Source organism: Pelophylax lessonae (genome assembly GCF_965119305.1).
Source record: "Pelophylax lessonae genome assembly, chromosome: 7".
NCBI lineage: Eukaryota > Metazoa > Chordata > Amphibia > Anura > Ranidae > Pelophylax > Pelophylax lessonae.
In genome coordinates, this window is record NC_138774.1 from 208310199 (window position 1) to 208328585 (window position 18387).

Genomic DNA, 18387 nt, shown 5'->3' on the forward strand with positions numbered 1-18387 from the left:
GCGATGTACTATGTGGAAGAGGCAATGGGGAAGGAGGATATCCCAGGCATCCTATTGAAGAAGGAGGGTAAAAGAAGGAGGTAATGCCAGGTACTCTGTGAAAGAGTCAGGGGGAAAAAGGGTATGCCAGGTACACTGTGAAAGAGGCAGGATGAAAGAAGGATGCAATCCAGGCACACTGTGGAATAAGTCAGAGGGGGAAGAAGTGCTCTACCAAATCCTGTATATCAGTTTTGGGTGGAGTAGGCCTTTAAATGGCTAGTCCACTCATAACTAATATATATTAAATTCAGATGTAGCGTTAAACCTCCCATTACTAATGTGTGACAGCTGATAACCCTAGCCATGGCATATAATGCACGACTATCAACATTTTCACAGGTAACCATATTATGCAAAGGTTCATTATATAACTGGCATCACAGCATGATTAGAATATTACTTGCAACCCAGTGCAAAAATGCAAAGCCTACTGCAAAGGGAGAAGCATTGTAGCTAAAATAAGATAAAATCTTAAAGTCCTTTGAGGGGCACAGGATTTTTAAAACATTTGGATTATACTGCCGCCTACAGGAGGTTGGGACACTGGCAAACAGGAAAGCTGTTAACCAGTCCCAGTATAACTTTTCCTCTACTCAGCATTCCTTGGTTTTGTAAACAAACAGTACAAAGGGCCAAACAACACAGAGAGGTGTCCCTTAATGGACTCAAAGAAAAAGATTTTACAGTAAGTACAAAAATGTAATTTTTTTCCATTATCTATTGAGCAACACAGGAATGCAGCAACAGTTGGGACATCCAAAAGCAGTCCAGCAGCAGCCACAGACAGGCCCCAACAATTTTGAGAACCATCACCTTTTCAGAGGTATCTGAAGGATTAGTGTCCAAATCAAGGCTAGATGAATCTCGTGCATGGCAGGTGAACTGTCACGAATAAAGGGAAGACACAGAGGATTATCCTGGTGCTCCAGGTCAAGACAGTCACCAGCCAGGGGAAACTTCTCCATGAAGAAATAATGAGCCTTCACCAGTAAGAGACTGGAAGACCAAGCAACAATTAGCAAAAAACAGGTGGAGCAAAACACACTACCTGATTTTGAGAAAACTAAATAAACAATGACATGGCAAACCAAAAAATGCACTGGGCCCAATTCCAGAAAAAACTGACCTGCAGAGGGAAGCCTGGGCAACCAAAAACAAGTCCAAAACAAAAAACAAAAAAAGGAGACCATCAGAACTTTGAGGCTCAAGTTTAGCATGCCAAATCCTTTGAATTTTAGGAAAGAAGGATCCATGATGAGGCAGGGAGTTGATAGATCAGGCACCCAATCTTGCAATACAATATCAATGGTTGTGAGAACCCCCAAAGCATAGTATCCCAAAGGATAGGAAAAAAATGACCCCAAAACTGGTAGGAAAAAACCCTGAGTCCATCTGAAGAAAGGGTTACTGGAGGGTTACTGGAATACCTGTAGATTTTTCCTTCTTCCACAGTGTATACTGAAACATACAGTATATACTGAAAGGATAAACAAGACACCTTCCAAATAAACACCTGGGACTTTTCCTGGGTTTGATAGACAACACTTCATGCTGAGGAGCAAGGAGCTGCCTTCCTGGGGACAGGAAAGAGAAAGAAATCTAGGAGGGCTTCCTCAGAAAGCTGCAGTTTAGCCACAGTAGTTCACCTAGGTCCAGGTGCAGCTCACCTAACTCCCCGTGACCAATGCCCACAAAGGCCTCCAGACTTACATCACCATCTGTTGGTGCTCCAGAAGGTAATGTCTGTCTTCCTTGAGACAGTGCGATCAAGAATGACACATTCAGCTTAGGAACCAGGTCACTCAGCCTGTCATAGGGAGAGTTCCCAAACCTTCCCAGAGTTGAAAGCTTCAGGTAATATCCAAAACAGATCAGATCAAACTACCAACTCACAGAAGAAACCCCCAATAAATGGGGAACTGCCTGTTCTGGGGAACCAGACAGAAGACCTTAGTGGGAGGATAAATCCATCAGGGTTTCTTTTAGTGTGGTGAGGGAGAGAATCACCCTATCCCCTGCCAGAGACCTCAAGATTGTACCCAGAAGTCGAGGCTCCCAGACATACAGGAAGAGGCTGAAAAGGATGGAGAGTCCACATAAGCAGGAAAAATCATATCAGAGAGACATCTTCCAACCACCCTACCCAAGGAAGAAGACAGGAATTTTTTGTGACAAATACTTAAAGTAGAACTATAAGCAAAACCTTTTTTATTTTCATTTTGGACAGAGTAAGGGAGGATTATAAACCCTGTCAGTTTTATTTTTGTCATCAGTGTTCCATTGGGGAGGTTTACCTTCACTTCCTGTCTCATAGACAAAACAGGAAGTGAGATGAAATCCCTGGAAAGTAAGGGAATCCATTGGGGCCTCCAAGGTCACCAGAACATTGCCCCCATTGGAAGATTTCCCCTTTATTACTTTTCTGGGGACAACCCAAAATTTTAGATTCTCTTTTACTTTCAATTTCAATGATAACGGTAAACAAGACAAAAGGAGAGGGTGCATCTCCCTAACGGGGGCACTGACTGGTGTTTTAATGCCTCCGTACTCTATCCAAAGTTTAAAAAAAAAAAAATGTTTGCCTTTAGTGACACTTTAAGGGTCAGAAGTCTCACAGGAAGTTGACTTCTTGATTGAGGGCCCGAGCTGATGAGCCCGCTTGTTTTTATCGCAAAGTTATACCTAGACACCTGGGAAGTCATGTGCAGATGAGGCCTGCTGATATTGGGCCCCACAGAAAGGCTTTGAAGGGCCAATGGGCACAGGTTGTCTTAGGGACCCAGAAGGGTCAGAGATAAACATTGCCTGAGTTGGCACCAGAGCATGCCTAGAGCCTTTGTGAGGAGATTAATCTAGTAATTGGGCACAAACATAAAAGGGCCAAAGTGGACATGGAAGGCCTTAACCACAGCTGATGGAGTGAACCAAGCGATCTCCGATGCAAAGGTGAAGAAGCACCCACTGCTTCTGTGTGACCGGCCTTACTCTCTAAGTGAGCCTTACCATACTGGTTTACACCTGAGGCTGTGCCTTAAATCTGGATTCGGAAAGTGCTCTCTGGCTAACCAACCCAGCACACCCAGGTCTGAAAGACCATAATGCATGGCCATGTGCCCAAAGGTCACATTACAGGCAATCCCCGCAATTATCTAGTGCAGTGAAGTCTGGGCAGGACCTCCAAAGCTATTGCTGAGGATGTGCTGATTTGGATAGTTGTTATGTTATGTAGACACTAGCTTCAAGCAGAAACATGGAAATCTTGATTTATGTCACCAAGGAAAAAATATCAGCTGTGTCACAAGAATTTTGATTTAAGTCACCAAGGAAAACATATCACAAAGACAGAAGGTTTGCAAAAAAATATTTACTGTTTTCAGCAGAGATGAAGAAAAAGTCTCTAACCTCCTAAGACAGTAGCAAAAAACATCATGCGTAGCGAAGGGGTTATATAGGGGATGGCTTGAAACTTTTCTGAATGCCAATGTCCCAACCTGTAGGTAGCAGTATAAACCGACTGTTTCTGAATTCCTTTGTCCCTCAATGAATGAAGAAAAAAAAGTAGGAATCTCTTTTCAAGATTTGTCAACTTTATGTTCATATATTCTGACAGTTACCTTTTCACCTAGCCCAGTCAAGTCTCAGTGCTCACTCTGATGGTTATGATTATTCTAGCGATGCTGCTCTCTTTAAGTGGGGAAACTCCAAATCACTACAACGAAAAAAGGAGGGCGCAAACGCCTAGTGCATTACCTTCAACACCAATGAAAATGTATTAAAAATGCCAAAGTCATCCAACTAACTGAGGTCACCATTTAAATACTGTCACAAAGCCTGGACCGTTGTATGAAACACATTTTATCTTCTCATGTTTGTGAGTATGATTTTGGCATTTTTACTACATTTTCATTGGTGTTGAAGGTAATGGGCTAGGCGTTTGCGCCCTTAATTTTTCTTTGTAGACCTTTTCACCTAGGCTTATAATATCCTTAAAAACAATGGGAAAGCAAATGTTTACCCAAGAATGTATTAAAAAAATAGAACCTCAAGGGCTACACAAGAAAACAGAGCTTTGAATGATATATTAACAGGCTATTTGCTATGTTGTTAGAACAGGACAGGGACTATGCAACACAAGGGAACACAAGTATAACTCCCAGACAAACAACCTTCTTTGGTAAAAAATAGGTTGCTAGTCCAGGCCTCAGATTTTTCATATCCACACAGCAGGAGTTAGACTTCACTGGCTGTAGAGATGTAGAATATCGGTCATACAGATATTCTTAGAGAACAGAGAGATCTATGCGGAACCTGCAGATGATCTAATGTACTGCGTTTGTGTGCTTCTCACTCCCCCAGCTGGAAAACCTCATGTATTACAATCAGAATAATCACTCCAAAGTGGTCCTGCGGGATTTCTACTTGTCCTGTTTTGAGAGTGGAGAAATTACAGAGCCATGTGGGACTCCAGAATATCTGGGTAAGTATCTGGAAAAGCACTCTTAAATGCAAGATAAAAATGGACTCAGAAGACAGTCTCTAGTGGCTATAGAATTCATATTGTATGTCTTGCTAGCTTAAAGAGAATCTGCCATGTCTACCAAAGTGTATTAACTACCATTGATGGTAGAGTAGAAATGACTTCTAATGGGCCATACACACTATAAGATTTTCTGAAGACTTTTTCCTTTAAATTTACCAAAACCATATAATATGAGGTCAAACCTAAACACTTTCTATTTGTATGCAATCTGGCAGGCCCTACAACTACATAGAAAAGGTAAATCTGAAGGAAAAAGTCTTCAGAAAATCGTATAGTGTGTATGGCCCTTAAAGCATTCAGGTACCTGCATTTGTCTTAAGGTCTGTGCATTTCTTTTGCCTGGGAAGGTCCCTGAATCTTTGCCCTTGGCAGTATACATGACTATTACCAAGATTAAGTCCTGCCAGTTCCTGGCACTAAGTGCTGCCCCCTCCCTTGTCATTAACTGTCAAATATCAGAGCCTCTGTAGCTTAAAGAGACTGGCATGTGATAAGGGATGGGCATATTCCAGGCTTAGTGAATAGAGGAAGTTAGCCCTCCTTCCCTGGTAAATGAATATATTTTGATGCAATTATGACACTGAAGTTTGGTTTAGTCAGTGCAGGGAGAGGTGCTGAGTATTATCCTTCTAAAATTTTCAAAAGGGTATATCTATTTAAAAAAACAGTTGGATCTTGGTATATTTCCATAGAATGTGCAGGGAATAGGGGGAGAGATGTTAGAGTGGAATCATTCCTGTTGGAGGATCATTTTTTTTTAACCACTTGCCTACTAAGCCTATTTTTGACATTTGGTGTTTATAAGTTAAAATCAGTTGTTTTTGCTAGAAAACTACTTAGAACCCCCAAACATTATATATTTTTTTTAGCAGAGACCCTAGAGAATAAAATGGAGATTATTGTAATATTTTTTATCTCATCGTATTTGCGCAGCGGTCTTCCAAACGCAATTTTTTTGGAAAAAAATCACTTTTTTTAATTAAAAAATAAGAATCCAGTAAAGTTAGCCCAATTTTTTTCCATAATGTGAAAGATAATGTTACGCCGAGTAAATAGATACCCAACATGTCATGCTTCAAAATTGCGCTCACTCACGGAATGGCGACGAACTTTGGTACTTCAAAATCCCCATAGGCGACACTTTAAAAATTTCTACAGGTTGCCATCTTAGAGTTACAGAGGAGGTCTAGGGCTCAAATTATTGCTCTCGCTCTAACGATCGCCGCGATACCTCACATGTGTGGTTTGAATACCGTTTACATATGTGGGCGGGGTTTCCGTGTGCCTTCGCTTCTGCGCGCGAGCTAACGGGGACAGGATGCTTTAATTTTTTTTTTTACTATTTATTTTATTTATTATTTTTTATTTTTACACCGTTTTTAAAAAAAATAAAAAAATTGATCATTTTTATTTCTAATACAAGGAATGTAAACATTCCTTGTAATAGAAATAGGCATGACAGGACCTCTTTTTTGTGAGATCTGGGGTCAAAAAGTCCTCAGATCTCACAAGTACACTAATAAAGATGGAAAGGGAAAAAAAAAAAAAGGACCTTTAAGCCGGTTGCTCGGCAACGATGTTTGCCGTCGCTCCGGTCCCCCAAGACAATAGAGTCGAGTGAGGGCAAGCTTGCCCTCACTCGACATCCTGTCTGTGAGGATCCGGGACCCGATCGTTTTCCCCGCTGCCGGCGGGTCCGGTAAGCGGGGAAAAGGACCGGGACGCGGCGGGAGGGGGGGGGGCGCCTCTTCCGCCATCCTGGAGGGTGATCTCGCGGCGAATCCGCCGCTGGGACCACCCTTATCGGAAAGCCCATCGCCTGCAGTTTAAAAAAATACCAGGGTTATGGCAGCTATCTGCTGCCATAACACCGGTATTTAGCTTTAAACTCAGGACGTCAATTTACTATGGGCCGGTATTGAAGTGGTTAAATAGATCATTTAGTATTAGAAAACAGTGATATATATGACTGGTACTAACGATTGTAACAATCCTTATCATAAATAAGAACCACAATATTAAAGCTTGAATTTCCTATTGAAGAATGGAAGCGCAGACACATGGTGAACATCAGCAAATATCACTTGCTTGTGGCAGGGAATGATTATCAAAACAACCATGTGCAGTTTTATAAAAATTCCACTTAAAAAATGATTTGGAACATCTGCTCCCTTCTTTCTACATTGTTTTTATCAGCGCTTCTTAATAGAGCAGATATATTGGTAAAGTGCAATAACCCTCAGCAATGCCTCTTAAAAAGAAAAATCTAGTTGCTTGCTAGCTTTGTACATCAACATTTTTTCCATTAATGCCAGAATTATCTACATCTTTATGTCACCAGCTCCAGAGGTGGTATCACGACACAGATATGGTCGGCCTGTGGATTGCTGGGCAGTCGGCGTTGTTATGTTCATTCTGTAAGTAGAAGAGTTACTAACAAGAGTTCTGTTTTTTTACTGATACCCACTTTCTCCTTTAAAAGGGAAATATCCCTTCTATTTTAAACCTTCATTATCTGTTAAAATACTACCAATACATGATATGGTAAAATGTATTGAGTCTAGTTGTTTTCAGTGAAGGGAACAATTGATGCTACAACCTACAAAGACATTTTAGACAACTGCACTTCCAACCTTGTGGCAAGTTTGGGCAAAGGCCTTTTTCTGTTGCAACATGGCTGTACCCCTGTTCAAAACGAGGTCCATAAAGACTTGGTTTTATGAGTTTGGTGTGATGGAACTGAAATGGCCTGCACAGAGCCCTGACCTCAAGCCGTACTGAACACCATTTTTAAGAACTTGAATGTCAATTAAAAGCCAGGTTTTTTCATTTAACATCAGTACCTAACCTCACAAATGCAGTTTTGGTTGAAAAGATAAAAATTCCCACAAACACTCTACAAAATCATGCGGAAAGCCTTCTTAGAATAGTGGGAACTATAAAAGCTGCAAGGGATGGGGGGACCCATATTATTGCCCATGATTTTGAATTGGGACATCATATACTGTAGGTGTGATGGTCAGGTATCCACAAACTTTTGGCTACATATTGGATTTAGAGTGCCAGTAAGTCAAATACAAGTGAGGTTGAGAATTCTCTAGAATCCCTTCTGCAAGCTGAGTACCTTTGTCATGTTTGCATAGAAGATACATTGGAAGGGTAGGTGTTTTTTAATAACCCCCTGGTGCACTTAATGAGGACAGATGCAGTGTCTTTATCCCTTTGGCCCCTTTCACACAGGCGGACCGTTCAGATCCGCCTGTCTGTTTTTTTGGCGGATCTGAACGGTCCCCCCATGCATCCCTATGGGGCATCGGATGTCAGCGGAGACACGTCCGCTGACATCCGATCCGTCAAATCTGGACGGATGGAAACCCTATTTTCCATCCGTCCAGCGGATCGGATGGGATTGGATGAGAACGGACCGACTGATACATTAGTGTGATGGTCAGTGGGATGAATGCTCTCTACACTTGTGGACATTGAGAAGAATTACCTTCTTCCAGATAGCTAAAAAGATCAGTGGTGTCAGTGGGAACAGAGAGGCAGAAATTGCTCATTGCTCAAGGAATCCCTATCAACCTCTGGAGAAACCCTAGGGTTCCACGGAACCCTGGTTGAGAACCACTGCTCTAGATTGCCACATTGCACTTAAGTTTTTAAACATTTTTAGAATATTACAGCGACTTCAGAATTAAATGGAAAGGTAATCTTGAAGAGCAATAAAAATGGCCTGCACAGCAATTTTATATGCTACTACAGTTCCTTGAAAAAGTATTTATACCCCTTGAAATTTTCCACATTTTGTCATGTTACAACCAAAAACGTAAATGTATTTTATTGGAATTTTATGTGATAGACCAAAACAAATTGGCAAAATTGGCACATAATTGTGAAATGGAAGGAAAATGATAAATAAATGGTTTTCAAAATGTTTTACAAATAAATATCTGAAAAGTGTGGCATGCATTTGTATTCAGCCCCCCTGAGTCAATACTTTGTAGAACCACCTTTCGCTGCAATTACAGCTGCAATTTTTTTTGGGTATGTCTCTTCCAGCTTTGCACATTTAGAGTAGGGATCCTCAAACTACGGCCCTCCAGCTGTTGCAGAACTACACATCCCATGAGGCATTGTAAAACTCTGACATTCACAGACATGACTAGGCATGATGGGAATTGTAGTTCCTGAACAACTGGAGGGCCATAGTTTGAAGACCCCTGATTTAGAGGGTGAAATTTTTGTTCATACTTCTTTGCAAGATAGCTCGAGCTCTGTCACATTGGATGGAGAACATCTGTGAACAGCAATTTCCAAGTCCTGCCACAGATTCTCAATTGGATTTAGGTCTGGACTTTGACTGGGCCATTCCAACACATGAAAATGCTTTGATCTAAACCATTCCATTGTAGCTCAGGCTGTATGTTTAGGGTCGTTGTCCTGCTAGAAGATGAACCTCCGCCCCAGGTTTACTTCTAATATTATATAACAAAAAATATTAAAAGTGCTGCGCCAGATGAATTAAATAAACAGTAAAATAAAAATATAAGTGCTCCCAGTGTCCAATTCAAAATCAGTGTATGAATAATCCTATATAAAATAGATGTGCTCCCAGTGTCCAATCTTAAATTGGATGAAAAGAGAAAGGTGTCTCGTGATTTCAGAAGTAATCTTCACATCTGTGATACCGTGATGTGCTTCACTCCACCACCACCAAGAACTTCAAGCCTCTCACCTTAATCTCTGACCCAAGAATCAACCCGGGTCAAAAGCAGCTTTCCCCACTCAGGGTTAACAGATCTTCACTGAGAAATTGACACAGAATCCAACAGCAGGTGCAATTCTCACCACAGACAGGTATCAGGCATGAAACGAGAGGTAAAACAACATCTAATGCTCTCCGTATGTGTGAATACAGGTGCTAGGTTAGATGTTGTTTTACCTCTCGTTTCATGCCTGATACCTGTCTGTGGTGAGAGTTGCACCTGCTGTTGGATTCTGTGTCAATTTCTCAGTGAAGATCTGTTAACCCCTGAGTGGGGAAAGCTGCTATTTATACTGATATTTAATTACACACATGTGGACTCAATTTCTAATTTGGTGACTTCTGAAGACTATTGGTTCCACTAGATTTTAGTTAGGGGGTATCAGAGTAAAGGGGGCTGAAAACATATGCACACCACACTTTTGAGATAGTTATTTGTTAAAAATTTGGAAAACCATTTATCATTTTCCTTACGCTTCACAGTTATGGGCCACTTTGTGTTGATCAATCACATAAAATCCCAATAAAAAACATTTTTGTTTTTGATTGTAGCATGATAAAATGTGGAAAATTCAAGGTGTATAAATACTTTTCGAAGCACTGTATATGTTTGTTTGTTTTTTCTCACTAAAGTGAAGTTCTCCTTTAAATGTCTAATTCCTTTATATTTCATGGGAGGCTTTCATGTTATATATATATATATATATATATATATATATATATATATATATATATACACATATATATACAGTGGGTACGGAAAGTATTCAGACCCCCTTAAATTTTTCACTCTTTGTTATATTGCAGCCATTTGCTAAAATCATTTAAGTTCATTCTTCTTCCTCATGAATGTACACATAGCACCCCATACTGACAGAAAAACACAGAATTGTTGACATTGTTGCAGATTTATTAAAAAAGAAAAACTGAAATATCCCATGGTCCTAAGTATTCAGACCCTTTGCTGTGACACTCATATATTTAATAAAATTCCAAAAAACTATCAGCGCAAACCTAATATATGTGATGAAATAAATTCAGCACCAATTCACTGTGCATAAATCAAGTGCATATGAGTGAAGCATAAATAATAATAATAGTGTCCGGCAGCATGCACCAATCGTGTTCACAAATCACAATAAGCTCTAAATCATACCAAAATGTGATGCGCCAGAGATACACAAATTATAAAGTGATGACTAATAAATAATACAATAAAATAACATCCAGTTCATAAGGCACACAGCAATGTATGTGCTTCCATTAAGGTGATGTTTAAAGTGTCCCCGTGTTCAAATGAAGAAAAATAATCCGGTGATGAAACAACTTGTGAACACCAGTATAGTGAATCCCTCCACCAGGTGGATTAGCCTCTCACCTTCCTATAGGACCCAAGCGGGCCAGCAATCACATGTAACATGGATCAGACTTCCAGGAAAGAGCCTCATTGTATTGCACCTCAAGGGATTCCGGGACATATAGGAAAAAGATGGAAAAATCTAGTGCTCTCCGCTTAATGATAAGGGTATGCTTTATTAAAGAAAGACAGATCCACTCACATTTGTAGGGCCTGCTGTGTTAGCGATGTCAGCGGTCTGTTACCAGAGAGAGGATCTGCGTCGGCCACGCACGCTCCGCCCCCCTATACGCGTTACGTCGAGCGTGATGCTCCTCTGACTTCCTCGGGGAGTCAGAGGAGCATCACGTGCCCTACAAATGTGCCTTCATGGCAGAGTGGCCCGACGGAAGCCTCTCCTCAGTGTAAGACACATGAAAGCCCGCATGGAGTTTGCTAAAAAACACCTGAAGGACTCCAAGATGGTGAGAAATAAGATTCTCTGGTCTGATGAGACCAAAATAGAACTTTTTGGCCTTAATTCTAAGCGGTATGTGTGGAGAAAACCAGGCACTGCTCATCACCTGTCCAATACAGTCCCAACAGTGAAGCATGGTGGTGGCAGCATCATGCTGTGGGGGTGTTTTTCAGCTGCAGGGACAGGACGACTGGTTGCAATCGAGGGAAAGATGAATGCGGCCAAGTACAGGGGTATCCTGGACAAAAACCTTCTCCAGAGTGCTCTGGACCTCAGACTGGGCCGAAGGTTTACCTTCCAACAACACAATGACCCTAAGCACACAGCTAAAATAACGAAGGAGTGGCTTCACAACAACTCCGTCACTTTTCTTGAATGGCCCAGCCAGAGCCCTGACTTAAACCCAATTGAACATCTCTGGAGAGACCTAAAAATGGCTGTCCACCAACGTTTACCATCCAACCTGACAGAACTGGAGAGGATCTGCAAGGAGGAATGGCAAAGGATCCCCAAATCCAGGTGTGAAAGACTTGTTGCATCTTTCCCAAAAAGACTCCTGTCTGTATTAGATCAAAAGGGGGCTTCTACTAAATACTGAGCAAAGGGTCTGAATACTTAGGACCATGTGATATTTCAGTTTTTCTTTTTTAATAAATCTGCAACAATGTCAACAATTCTGTGTTTTTCTGTCAGTATGGGGTGCTATGTGTACATTCATGAGGAAGAAGAATGAACTTAAATGATTTTAGCAAATGGCTGCAATATAACAAAGAGTGAAAAATTTAAGGGGGTCTGAATACTTTCCGTACCCACTGTATATATGTATGTGACCTTTTATTACAAATTACTGTATCAAAGTCTCACTTTCTGGCACTCCCCCTCAAAGATATGAATGAGCTACTTGGGGTGTTGAAGCTTTGGTCACTTCACCTGTTAAATTTGTAACCTACAGCCCTGGCCAAAAGTTTTGAGAATTACACAAATAATAATTTTCACAAAGTTTGCAGCTTCAGTGTTTTTAGATCTTTTTGTTAGATGTTACTATGGTATACTGAAGTATAATTACAAGCATTTCTTAGTGTCAAAAGTCTTGGCCTCACTGTGCGTGCTGATGCACTCACACCTGCCTGCTGCCATTCCTGAGCAAGGTCTGCACTGGTGGTGCCCCGAACCCACAGCTGAATCAACTATAGGAGACGGCCCTGGCACTTACTGGACTTTCTTGGGCACCCTGAAGTATTCTTCACAACAATTGAACCTCTCTCCTTGAAGTTCTTGATGATCCGATAAATGCTTGATTTAGGTCCAATCTTAGTAGCAGCAATATCCTTGCCTGAGAATCCCTTTTTGTGCAAAGCAATGATGACTGCTCGACGTGTTTCCTTGCAGGTAACCGTGGTTAACAGAGGAAGAACAATGAGTTCAAGCATCACCTTCCTTTTAAAGCTTCCATTCTGTTGTTCTAACTCAATCAGCATTACAGAGTGATTTCCAACCTTGTCCTCGTCAACACTGACATTTCATTTTCATGGCAAAGAGGGACTTTGCAATTAATTGCAATTCATCAGATCACTCTTCATAACATTCTTAAGTATATGCAAATTGCCATCATAAAAACTGAGGCAGCAGACTTTGTGAAAATTATTATTTGTGTCATTCTCAGTCTTTTGGCCAGGCTGTAAGTGACAGTTCTAATATAATCTAGGTAATGGAGAGCTGTCATTGGAAAAAAGGACAATTATACTGTATATGAGTTGTAGGCAATGTGTGAAATGAGGCATTCTATAGAATTCCTAGACAATGTATGAAATGGCGAATTTTACACTATCTAAATAAATTATATATATATATATATATATACACATATATACAGTGCTTTGCAAAAGTATTAGGCCCCCTTGAACTTTTCAACCTTTTGCCACATTTCAGGCTTCAAAACATAAAGATATAAAACTGTAATTTTTTGTGAAGAATCAACAACAAGTGAGACACAATCATGAAATGGAACGAAATTTATTGGATATTTCAAACTTTAACAAAAAAAAAAAACTGTAAAATTGGGCGTGCAAAATTATTCAGCCCCCTTATGTTAATACTTTGTAGCGCCACCTTTTGCTGCGATTACAGCTGTAAGTCGCTTGGGGTATGTCTCATCAGTTTTGCACATTGAGAGACTGAAGTTTTTGCCCATTCCGCCTTGCAAAACAGCTCGAGCTCAGTGAGGTTGGATGGAGAGCGTCTGTGAACAGCAGTTTTCAGTTCTTTCCACAGATTCTCGATTGTATTCAGGTGTGGACTTTGACTTGGCCATTCTAACACCTGGATATGTTTATTTGTGAACCATTACATTGTAGATTTTGCTTTATGTTTTGGATAATTGTCTTGTTGGAAGACAAATCTCCGTCCCAGTCTCAGGTCTTTTGCAGACTCCATCAGGTTTTCTTCCAGAATGGTCCTGTATTTGGCTCCATCCATCTTCCCATCAATTTTAACCATCTTCCCTGTCCCTGCTGAAGAAAAGCAGGCCCAAACCATGATGCTGCCACCACCATGTTTGACAGTGGGGATGGTGTGTTCAGGGTGATGAGCTGTGTTTCTTTTACGCCAAACATAGTGTTTTGCATTGTTGCCAAAAAGTTCAATTTTGGTTTCATCTGGCCAGAGCACCTTCTTCCACATGTTTGGTGTGTCTCCCAGGTGGCTTGTGGCAAACTTAAACAACACTTTTTATGGATATCTTTAAGAAATGGCTTTCTTCTTGCCACTCTTCCATAAAGGCCAGATTTGTGCAGTATACGACTGATTGTTGTCCTATGGACAGAGTCTCCCACCTCAGCTGTAGATCTCTGCAGTTCATTCAGAGTGATCATGGGCCTCTTAGCTGCATCTCTGATCAGTCTTCTCCTTGTATGAGCTGAAAGTTTAGAGGGACGGCCAGGTCTTCGTAGATTTGCACTGGTCTGATACTCCTTCCATTTCAATATTATCGCTTGCACAGTGCTCCTTGGGATGTTTAAAGCTTGGGAAGTCTTTTTGTATCCCAATCTGGCTTTAAACTTCTCCACAACAGTATCTCGGACCTGCCTGGTGTGTTCCTTGTTCTTCATGATGCTCTCTGCACTTTAAACGGACCTCTGAGACTATCACAGTGCAGGTGCATTTATACGGAGACTTGATTACACACAGGTGGATTCTATTTATCATCATTAGTCATTTAGGTCAACATTGGATCATTCAGAGATCCTCACTGAACTTCTGGAGAGAGTTTGCTGCACTGAAAGTAAAGGGGCTGAATAATTTTGCACGCCCAATTTTTCAGTTTTTTATTTGTTAACAAAGTTTGAAATATCCAATAAATTTCGTTCCACTTCATGATTGTGTCCCACTTGTTGTTGATTCTTCCCAAAAAATTACAGTTTTATATCTTTATGTTTGAAGCCTGAAATGTGGCAAAAGGTCGCAAAGTTCAAGGGGCCCGAATACTTTCGCAAGGCACTGTATGTATATATATATATATATATATATATATAAATAATATACAGTATCTCACAAAAATGAGTACACCCCTCACATTTTTATAAATATTTTATTATATCTTTTCATGTAACAACATTGAAGAAATTACACTTTGCTACAATGTAAAGTAGTGAGTGAACAGCTTGTATAACAGTGTAAATTTGCTGTCCCCTCAAAATAACTCAACACACAGCCTTTCATGTCTAAACCGCTGGCAACAAAAGTGAGTACACCCATAAGAAATGTTAAATTTGGTGTTATCGCTCTCACTCTCTCATACTGGTCACTGGAAGTTCAACATGGCACCTCATGGCAAAGAACTCTCTGAAAATCTGAAAAAAAAAATTGTTGCTCTAAATAAAGATGGGCTAGGCCAGTGATGGTGAACCTTGGCACCCCGGATGTTTTGGAACTATACTTCCCATGATGCTCATGCACTCTACAGTGTAGTTGAGCGTCATGGGAAATGTAGTTCAAAAACATCTGGGGTGCCAAGGTTCGCCATCACTGGCCTAGGCTATAAGAAGATTGCCACAACCCTGAAACCGAGCTTCAGCACGCTGGCCCAGACCATACAGTGGTTTAACAGCACAGGTTCCACTCAGAACAGGCCTCAGCATGGTCAAACAAAGAAGTTGAGTGCACGTGCTCAGCGTCATACCTAGAGGATATCTTTGGGAAATAGACGTATGAGTGCTGCCAGCATTGCTACAGAGGTTGAAGGGGTGGGGGTCCAGCCTGACAGTGCTCAGACCATACGCCGCACACTGCATCAAATTGATCTGCATGACTGTCATCCCAGAAGGAAGCCTCTTCTAAAGATGATGCACAAGAAAGCCCGCAAACAGTTTGCTGGAGACAAGCAGACTAAGGACATGGATTACTGGAACCATGTCCTGTGGTCTGAAGAGACCAAGATAAACTTATTTGGTTCAGATATTTGGTTCAGATGTTGTCAAGTGTGTGTGGCGGCAACCAGGTGAGGAGTACAAAGACAAGTGTGTCTTGCCTATGGTCAAGCATGGTGGTGGGAGTGTCATGGTCTGGGGCTGCATGAGTGCTGCTGGCACTGGGGAGCTAAAGTTCATTGAGGGAACCATGAATGCCAACATGTACTGTGACATACTGAAGCAGAGCATGATCCCCTTCCTTCAGAGACTGGGCTGCAGGGTAGTATTCCAACATGATAATGACTCAAAACACACCTCCAAGATGACCACTGTCTTGCTAAAGAAGCTGAGGGTAAATGTGATGCACTGGCTAAGCAAGTCTCAAGACTTAAACCCTATTGAGCATCTGTGGGGTATCCTCAAACAGAAGGTGGAGGAGCGCAAGGTCTCTAACATCCACCAGCTCCGTAATGTCGTCATGGAGGAGTAGAAGAGGACTCCAGTGGCAACCTGTGAAGCTCTGGTGAACTCCAAGTCCAAGAGGGTTAAGGCAGTGCTGGAAAATAATGGTAGTCACACAAAATATTGACACTTTGGGCCCAATTTGCACATTTCCACTTAAGGGTGTACTCACTTTTGTTGCCAGCAGTTTAGATAATGGCTGTATGTTGAGTTATTTTGAGGGGATAAAACATTTACACTATTATACAAGCTATACACTCACTACTTTACATTGCAGCAAAGTGTAATTTCTTCAGTGTTGTCATATGAAAAGATAGAATAAATGGTCTCGCCAAATGTGGTACGCCAAAGCTAACAAACCGAACGCGATGTTGGCTAATAGGTTGCGGACTTTTGCCCCTAAATTTACCCCCGTCACTTTGCGCACTCGCCATAATGTGCTCACCAGTAACCCTCTTCGGGTCCTGGAAGAATTCCGTAGTCGCCTTGCTGGGCTATATTCGGCCCCGGCACAGGCTGACTCTCACGCTGCGGATACCTTTTTACAACGTGTTTCCTTACCCACACTTTCAGCCTCTCACGCGACTCTTATGGATCGCGATATTCAGGAGTCCGAAGTTTTGCAATGCATTAAGGAACTGAAGATAGGGAAGAAACCTGGCCCAGATGGTTTTACTGCATTGTTTTATCGGAAGTTTGCCACTGTCTTGGCCCCTCCCCTGACTGCAATGTTTAACGCTGTTAAAAATGGACAATCCCTTACTCCGGACCTATTGACAGCTAACATTGTCATGCTGCCTAAACCGGATCGGGATCACTCTTCGTGGGCTAATTTTGGCCCAATTTCGCTTATCAATATTGATATGAAATTGCTAACCAAAATATTGGCTACGCGCCTGAATTCTTTCCTTCCTCGCCTGATCAAGAAGGATCAGGTCGGTTTCGTGCCCCGCCGGCAGGCAGGGGATGCTATTCGGCGGATCATCCAACTGCAGCATTTTGCTCTTCAATGCCGCATACCCGCTATGCTACTGTCCTTGGACGTGACCAAGGCTTTCGACACCCTGTCTTGGCCTTATCTTATGACTGTTCTCCGCCGCTTCGGCTTTGGCCCCTCATTTCTGTCCTGGCTTTCTGCCCTCTATGACTCCCCTCAAGCCCGTATCAAATATTATGGATTTGAGTCACTCCCTTTTTCCATTGGCCGGGGTACACGGCAAGGGTGCCCGTTGTCCCCCCTTCTATTTGATCTGGCTTTGGAGCCCTTAGCAGAAGCAATACGTACCCACCATGACATCTCGGGCATTGAAGTGGCAGGCTCCCCGCATAAAATATCGTTATTTGCGGACGATATCTTGCTGACCCTTACTTCACCTAGGATTTCATTGCCCAACCTTTTGGCCTTGCTGGATTCGTTTGCCGTTTTCTCAGGCCTGCATATCAGCCCTGCCAAATCTAATGCGATGTCAGTTACTTTGCCTCCTGAGGACGTGGTGGCCCTTCAAGCAGCCTTTCCTTTCAAATGGCACCCTGCTTTACCCTACCTGGGTGTTAAACTGTCTCCCACGTATGAAGGTCTTTATGCTGTTAATTATCCGCCTCTCTTTCGCCACTTGACAACCCTGCTTTCTTCTTGGTCTCACCTTTCTTTGTCTTGGTTTGGTAGGATCACAGCCGTTCGTATGACCTATCTTCCTAAATTATTGTACTACTTTCGTGTGTTACCGGTTCAGATCCCCTCTCATATCTTACGTATTCATCAGCGCAAAATTATGAAATTTATTTGGGGTTCTTCTAGACCCCGTATTAACAAACGCGTCCTGTACGCTTGGAGGATTTCTGGGGGATTCTCCGTCCTGAACTTAAGGGCATACTACACTGCGGCGTCGATAGCCCCTCTCTCTCATTTACACGACACGTTTCAATTGCCACTATGGGCCATGATTGACCTGATGGATGCCTGCCCAGTCCCCCTTTCTTCTATTCCTTGGCTCCCTCCTAAATTTCGACCGCCGGACCTGCGTCCTTGACTCTCTTTGCCTCTGGGACTCCGTTAAGTACTCGGCCAATTTGATTTCCCCCCACTTACCTTTACTGCGACTCTTCCCTTGCCCTATGTTTCCACCTGGTCTTGATAATCCACGCGTGTTTTCGTGGTGGACAGACCATGGCTTCGTGTACGTCCATTCGTTATTTACCCCCACAAGGATACTTCCTTTTGGGGCCCTCCGCTCCTCGCATTATATACCCTTGCGGGAACACTTTCGATATATGCAACTCCGTAATTTTCTTCAGCAACTCATTAAGCATAGACCTTTACCCTATACGCTTACGCCATTTGAAAGCTTCTGTAGGGCA

The 18387-nt window shown here is 42.0% G+C and overlaps 1 protein-coding gene across 3 annotated transcripts in view; it reads left to right on the top strand.

Moving 5' to 3' along the window:
* The window catches only part of LOC309559298 (caM kinase-like vesicle-associated protein), a 147346-nt gene that overhangs the window by 113226 nt on the left and 15733 nt on the right, over positions 1-18387 (top strand). For all 3 annotated transcript variants that reach the window (XM_082262525.1, XM_082262526.1, XM_082262527.1), the window contains 2 exons: positions 4399-4519; positions 6924-6999. In XM_082262525.1, coding sequence (XP_082118651.1) covers positions 4399-4519; positions 6924-6999 — 197 coding nt within the window. The remainder of the gene's footprint in view (positions 1-4398; positions 4520-6923; positions 7000-18387) is intronic.